The 7,340-nt window shown below is 51.2% G+C and overlaps 1 protein-coding gene across 1 annotated transcript in view; it reads left to right on the top strand.

Annotated features, from left to right (window-relative positions):
* Positions 1–6,562, top strand: part of PHF13 (PHD finger protein 13) — a 7,352-nt gene extending 790 nt beyond the window's left edge. Inside the window, exons 2-5 of the mRNA XM_024756145.1 lie at positions 33–258; positions 1,358–1,459; positions 2,872–3,406; positions 3,856–6,562. Of these exons, the coding sequence (XP_024611913.1) occupies positions 33–258; positions 1,358–1,459; positions 2,872–3,406; positions 3,856–4,082 (1,090 nt within the window). The 3' untranslated portion in view covers positions 4,083–6,562. The remainder of the gene's footprint in view (positions 1–32; positions 259–1,357; positions 1,460–2,871; positions 3,407–3,855) is intronic.
* The last annotated feature ends 778 nt before the right edge of the window (positions 6,563–7,340 follow it).

Here is a 7,340-nt window from a genome sequence, read left to right as displayed (position 1 = left end):
GGGCGGCGCGGCTTCCCCGCCCCGGGCCCGAGGCCCCCGCCGCCTCCCACTCTGCGTCCGTCCCGGCTGCTGACCCACTTCTGCACGTTCCCCGCCGAAATAAAACTTCTCCCCGAGAGTTTGAGGGCCGCGGCCCTCCCACCCGGCCGGAGGGAGGGCGGTCAATTCTTCCCGGGGAGGGGGCAGGCTCTCCCCCTCGCAGGAAGGGCTGGGCACCGCGCGGACTTCGGCGCTCCGCTGACCTGCGCGGCCCTCAGGGTACGGGCGGCCGAGGGGTGGGGTCAGAAGTGGTTTGCTAGCACCGAGTTGAGAAAATCAAAAGAAGTGTAGCCCTTGGAAGGAGACCTGCGGGTGGCAGGCCTGGGCCGCGCAGTTTTCCGGGCGCGCTGGGCTGGGGCGGGTCCAGGAGCCCACCGCCTCATTTCCTCCCCCACTTTCACTCTACCGTGGAGCGGGCCCTTAGGCTCTGGAGGTGTTAGCCGAGCTCCTAGGGATGGGCTTGGGGTGGGTGATGAAATGCTTGCAGAAAACCTAAGTGCGCTAGTCGAATGAACCTAAGTGAAACACAGTTGCTTTGCTTAGGAGCAAATAAGAGCTTTTTCTTCTGGAGCTCCTCTCTTCCTCTGGAGGAAATCTGTTCTTGTCGAGGGCGTTTCTTGATTGAATGGGGATGGGACACACAAGCCAAAACTTCTAGTATTTCATCTTTAGCGTGCAAATGGTAGTAGCAGGATTGTTTCTGGATTATTCTCTGAGTTGGGAAATATTTATTTGGGTGCCTGGCCCCCGGATGTTGAAGCAGTGGAGGGACCATCCGGGGAAGTGTCGTCAGGAGGAGAGAGCGTGGTAGGAGGAAGGGGTCCTCCCGCAGCCCTGGCTGGGGAGGGGTCAGGCGAGATTCAGGTCCAGGGTCCCAGGTCTGAGTTCTGAATGTTACGGAATAGTTGACTTTTGAAGTCACTTAAAAGACTTTAGTTACAGCTGCAGCAGGAGCTTATTTTCAAAGTGGAAAATTTGTGGCAAAAAAGGCTCTTGATAGGCCTGTAGAAACTAACAGATAATGTCAAAAAAAAGCTCCACATGACTGCTAAGAAATAGACTTTTGTGCACGTTTTTATCTCCTAACCCGTTTCCCAGTATTCTTGGCATAACATCATAATACCCCCTCTTTCAGCTTCTGAAAACAGTGTTATTTCTTGACCCAAACTTCCCTTATCTTGTTCTAGAGTGTCTGTAAATCTAGAGTGTGTTTGTGACTGGCAGCTCCTAAAAGCCCCAGCTTGCCTAGCTTTGTTTCTGCGACCCCACCTGTACGTGTCCGCTTTCAAACGCCCTCTCTTTCCTCGCTTGTTAACAGGAGTACTCCCCCAGTTCCAAGAGGCGCAGGACCGTGGAGGATTTCAACAAGTTCTGCACCTTTGTCTTGGCCTATGCAGGCTACATCCCTTATCCAAAGGAGGTAATTTTCAGCACTTTTGATTTCTTGCCGGCAGCAAAACCAGAGCGTTTGACAAGGTGGTGGCTCTGGAAGGGGTTCCCTGGGACGACTTGAGTCAATAGTCGGGCAGAAATCTATCTTACAAAGTTGGACCAGCCTGGGAAGTGGTGCAGGCTTGTCTTGAAACAGTTTGATAAACTTTCAAAGTTTGCTTACAAATAATGTTTTTGATATCTGCCTGCTGTTAACGGCCCATACTTATCAGGGGCTTACTACGGCCAGGTGCTCGTTTTTGGCCGTTGCAGTGATACGCGGTAGGAGCTATTATTTATCTCCGTTTTATTTTATTTGTTGTTTGTTTATTTTGGCTGCACTGCGCTGTGTGGCTTGCGGGATCATAGTTCCCCCGACCCAGGATTGAACCCGGGCCCCGGCAATGAAAGAGCCGAGTGCTAACCACTGGACCGCCAGGGAATTCCCTATGTATCTCCATTTTAAAGATGAGGACACTGGGGCACAGAGAGGGAACTCCTTATCCTGGGTCACAGGCTAATCGGTGGTGGAGCCTGGGGTTCAAGCTGATCAGATGGTAAGGCCCAGTCCACCCTGCCCTGCCTGGTGGGGGGCTTCCCGGTTGCTATGCACACCACATTGCAGAATCTTCAGGAACTCGTGGCCAAAATCCCATGTGAATGAAGGCATTTTTCTTTTCTTGATGAGAAATGGGCAGAACTGTGGACCAGCGCTGCCATGGTACGCAAACTTCAGGGGCTTCGTTCATATTATGTAAGGCTAAAGAGAAAGGAATCCAGTATTTCTGGGAGGCCAAACCCAGCACTGGCTTATTGTTTCTGCCACCAGCTAGGTAGATAATGCTTGCATCGTGCCATGCAGAACGTCGCCACTATTTGCAAATAAAAGTGCTTGACTGATCTGAAGGAACCATAGAGTTGAACTCACTGCTTTGGGGCAGTAATTACCTACTTTGACTTTGCAATATTTTGAGATGTCTGAAAATCCTCACAATTATTTTACATTCACTTAATTTAAAAAGTACATCCTTTGGGAGGACAAATTGAGGGGAGATTGTACAATCAGGAAAGATAATGTGAGGGCGTCTTCAGCACTCCTTTCACAGATACGTATTGAGTATCAACTAAGTTCCTGACTTGGGCAGGGGGGAGGGTTGAGCAAGGGCTGGAGGGTCCTCCTTGTGGGTTCATGTTCTAGCTGGAAGGTCACACTAAAGAACTAATGATACTGTTCCTAAAGAATAATGCTGGTGAGAGCTGGGAAGCTCCAGCTTGTGCATCTCCCACGTTTGCAGCCCGACCTGGCCGGGGGCCCTGGGGAGCTCTGCTCTGGGCCAGCTCTTGGTGCTGGGGGCTGTTTGGGATAATCAGAACCCACCACCTTTGTCTCTGTCCTTTCAGGAACTCCCTTTGAGGAGCAGCCCCAGCCCTGCTAATAGCACTGCTGGTACCATTGACAGTGATGGCTGGGAGGCTGGTTTCAGCGACATCTCGTCCACCGTGCCCTTGCCAGTCTCTGACCGCTGCTTTGGCCACCTGCAGCCCACCCTCCTGCAGCGAGCCAAGCCCAGTAATTTCCTGCTGGACAGAAAGAAGACCGACAAGCTGAAGAAGAAGAAGAAGAGGAAGCGAAGGGACAGTGACGTGCCCGGGAAGGAGGGCTACATGGGGGGTTTGCTGCAGCTGGAAGCTGCCGACCCATATGCAGAGACCCCCACGAGCCCTACCCTGCAGGATATCCCCCAGGCCCCCGGCGACCCTTGTTCGGGCTGGGACTCCGACACTCCTTCCAGTGGATCTTGTGCCACGGTCTCACCGGATCAGGTCAAAGAGATAAAGACTGAAGGCAAACGGACTATCGTCCGGCAGGGCAAGCAGGTGGTGTTCCGGGATGAGGACAGCACCGGCAACGATGAGGACATCATGGTGGATTCAGGTGAGTGGCCCCTGAAGGACGGCGTGCCACGGGCGGGTGGTCAGACGAGGGGATGGTAAGAGGGGTCTCAGCGCGGTCCCTTCCTTGGAGTGTGACAGTGGAGCGTGCCCTACCACCTTCAGGGGAAAAGGTGCAAGAAAGTGGATGCCGAGTTGTTTAGGAAGGGGTGATCGCAGCTGAGGACAGCTGAGATTCCAGAACAGACCTCGAAATGTAAAAATAACGCAGCTCGTAAGTAAACACCTCGCAGGTAATTCCTGGTGCCACGTGTTTCAGTGCGCTTTTTGTGCATTTGTTGCATTTTAAGAGGGAAGTATCGCCTTTAAGTGAAACTTGAAATCGGTTTCACCGCAGCTCAGCTGCTCTGTCCTATTGGAGAGCGGCTTTCCTGACGGAGAGGGGTTGTGAGAAGTTTTTTCCCTCTTTCTTATGTGGTTCTCTCCTTTCAGACGACGACTCCTGGGACCTCGTCACCTGCTTCTGCATGAAGCCATTTGCTGGCCGCCCCATGATAGAGTGTAATGAGTGCCATACCTGGATTCACCTGTCCTGTGCGAAAATCCGGAAGTCCAACGTTCCGGAAGTGTTTGTCTGCCAAAAGTGCCGGGACTCCAAGTTTGACATCCGCCGTTCCAACCGGTCCCGAATGGGCTCCCGGAAGCTGTTTCTGGACTGACTGCTGGAGAGCAAGCAGACTGTGGGCGAGGAATCGGAAGGGACGATGGGCCTGCTGGCCCTGGTCTTAGTTGAGCACAGAACTCTCAGCTCTGGTGCGGGCAGACCCCTGCCATTCAGGTGCCTAAGCGAAAGGACCAGCTGTCCAAGGTATAAACTGTACATAGCCAGTGACTGAATAAAATCCTCGTTGGCCAAAGCTGCTGCTAGAGCTGTGTTCTCTGCAGTGGAGGTGGACTACACACCCAAGCGCAGTGGGTTTGGTCCAGCTGAAGATGAGGGTACGTGGTAGTTGTGAATTCTTACTCTCATTGTTAACAAACTCCCGCCAATTGGAACAAGTGCTAGCTGTTACTCCTGCTTCCGCCGTGTTGGCGAGAGGAGATGTTCAGTTTCCCTGGCCTGTTTATGAACAGCCATACCTGTAAGCTTCTTCTCGAGTGTAAGTCTTTTATCATAGGCGTCTGTACAGCAACCATCAAAGCTGCCCCTCCCTTAGTGGTCCGCCCTCTCCCCTGCCTTGGGGGCTGCCCGCTGGAGTCCTCTGGTCTCACCCTGAGAGGAGCCTGGGGGTGGGCTAGATAGTGACCCCCAGGTTTCCTTCTGTTTGTTAAAAGGGACAGTATGCAGCTGCTTCTCTGTGGAAAGGGGGTTCGGTTCGGGGAGCGGTCAAGGTGGCCCGTGTTCATAACTCAGTTTCCTGTTTTGCACGATGTAAAAAAAAAATCTGTCTTTTTGCACGAAATAGCCAAAAGTATTGGTATGCTTCTGCCTGGGTTCCCTTTCTCTCCAGTTGGCTTCTGAGGGCCTTGGGGGTGCCCAGCAAGCTGTTTTCAAGCGAGGGGGCACTCGGATTCTCTCCTTGTCTCTCTCCCTCACTTTTTTCTAGTAGCAGCATTAAAGGTTAGGCAGTCACTGGGGAACCATGTTCCTCTACGTAGTGGGGTAAGGGAAAATTGGGAGGAAGGCCTCTCCCATGGGTTTTTCTTAGTATGCCCCTCATACAGGCTGGCCTGTTGGTTGCATGGGGCAAGGTTAGGACTTCTGAAGCCTTTCTTTTGGTTTGAAGTGGTGAGTGAGTGATATGGTAACATCGGTCTCCAGGAATGTACCACTGAACTGTGCAGAGTTCCTTAGGTCTAAACTAGGACCCTGGACTGGGGAGACCCCTGTGCAGGCCAGCTCTGGAGAAGCCTGGGAGTTTGGAGCCCCTGCAGGCCTTTGCTTGAGGGCAGTGTGGTCCGGGACACTGGTGGTTCTGGGGCTCGAGGGAGAGGGAGGGCTTCAGCTTTCTCTGAAGTTGACATTGCTCTTTAGCAGTTCAAATACTTGTTCTCAAAAATGTTTTTTTTTGTTAAAAAAAAAAAGTTTTTTTATAAATCGATGGGTATGTTTTCATAAACATTGTTTCTTATAAAGCGTGAAAAGGGAAGGATGCCCGAGTCAGTCATATTTATTTACATCTAGATGGACTCTCAAAAAAAGGAAGTAGGAAAAAAAAAAAAAAAGATGGACCCTCAGCCTCTCTGCTGGGGGCTTCTCCACGTGGTCCCCTTGTGCAGGGCCACCAGGTGAACTTGGTCCACATTCTCACACTGAAGCACCAGGGGGGTTGAACTGTAACTGGCTAATCAGAGCCTATATTTTGTCCTAGTATCTTTCATGGTTGACCAGCCAACTGCCTTTTTGTTTTATTTTTAATTCTGTTGCTTCTATTAACACAAAAATAGAGAGAGATAGTTTCTGAAACCCATTTTATTGTGTAGATCCCCAAGGGAGAAGTTCTGCTGTAGAGAAAAATAGTAAGAAGGTGGCTTAGAAACAACCTTCTCCTCAGACAACTGTCTGGCTCTGACTAGGGCAAAAACGTCCAGGAAAAGCTGGAGAGGAATTTGCCAAAGATCTGCCCCATGACATTGCCTGTCCCGTGTCTTCACCATGAGAGTAGCCAAAGTTTCAAAGTGTTTCTCTCTTTAAAGAAAAAAACAAAACTCTACAAAGTTTTGAAAATGTGTTTAAGAATAGGTGTGATTTTAGAGTGGAACTGCCAACCCTGGCAACTGCCGTATTGCTCGTAGAAGATTCAATTCCTGGTGACGCCTCTGGAAGGCATTTGATATTCATCTCCATTTCTGTTTCCTTCATTTCCTTTCTGTTCTTTTGACAGGTTTACCCCTGTGGCTGGTGTCTAAGAAGTCAAGACACCTTGGTTTTTCTGTTAGAGTGAGCTGGGCAGCTGCAATCAGCATTATGCAAATTAGATACGGCCCATCTAGGGGGCTCCTGGTTGGAGGCTAATGGAGTAGGGGGAGGGAAAGTTGTCACCCCAAAAGTAGGCCCCTCCCGTTGGCTTTGGCCAGGCCAGACACTTAACATCGTTTACATGGTTCTGCGTAATTATAAAGCTTATGTGTATAAAGCGAAGCTGTTTCTGTGAAACTGTATATTTTGTAAATAAATATATTGCTACTTTGAGGTTCATGTCTAGCTTCAGGTGTTTCTGTTGAAAGACTGTTCATCACCACCCCCAAACCATGATTAGGGAAGTGAAGACTTGGGAAGTCAGAGTCTGAGTTTGGTTTAACAGGATGGAAAATGCTCACAGCCCTTAATATACTTTTCTAGTAAATTCTCCAGAAACAAACGGCAGTAGGAATGACAGGAATAGCTTTCACAGTTTCTTCATCCCATTGTGCATTAGCTTAAATCCCAGTGAGTGGTTACCTCTGCATTGTAAAAGCTGCCGCCTCCTCAGGTTCTGCAAGCGGGATTAGCATATCCCCCGCCCCCCGCCCCGGGTGCTCCTTCTGCCCTTTACATTTGGGGGTCCCAAGTGGCTGAGCCTGTTCTGTCAATCAGCTGTGTCTGCCTAACTAATCTGGTACCAGCTAGTGGTCAGCTAGTACTTCCTCCTGTGACGTTGGAGCTGCCAAAATGTGTGAATCAACAGCTCTTAAAATCTTGAAAATAGTGGCCCAAGTGGGTGGTGAGCCTTGTCCAAGACTGTGGGTGGGTGTGAGGCTCCAAAGCAAGGAGGTGAAGGTGACGGGCTTCAGCGAACCGGGGTGAAACCTGCACCGGCCAGCCCAGTTGGGGGTGTTGGGCCTGAGTTGGGCCCAGAAGCACCCCTTGACGCGGTGTCGCGGGCACTGCGCGAGATGCTGGCCGCGGAGCAGAGCCCGGCTCGCCTTCACTTGCCAGCCTCCTTGCTGGCCCCGCCCCTCCCGCAGGCCCCTCCTCTCCTGCTGGCCCCGCCCCC

This window comes from Neophocaena asiaeorientalis, unplaced genomic scaffold (genome assembly GCF_003031525.2).
Source record: "Neophocaena asiaeorientalis asiaeorientalis breed wild unplaced genomic scaffold, Neophocaena_asiaeorientalis_V1.1 scaffold1247, whole genome shotgun sequence".
Taxonomy (NCBI): domain Eukaryota; kingdom Metazoa; phylum Chordata; class Mammalia; order Artiodactyla; family Phocoenidae; genus Neophocaena; species Neophocaena asiaeorientalis.
The sequence above is the reverse complement of the archived record's forward strand: the minus strand, read 5'-3'. Positions and strand labels throughout refer to the sequence as shown.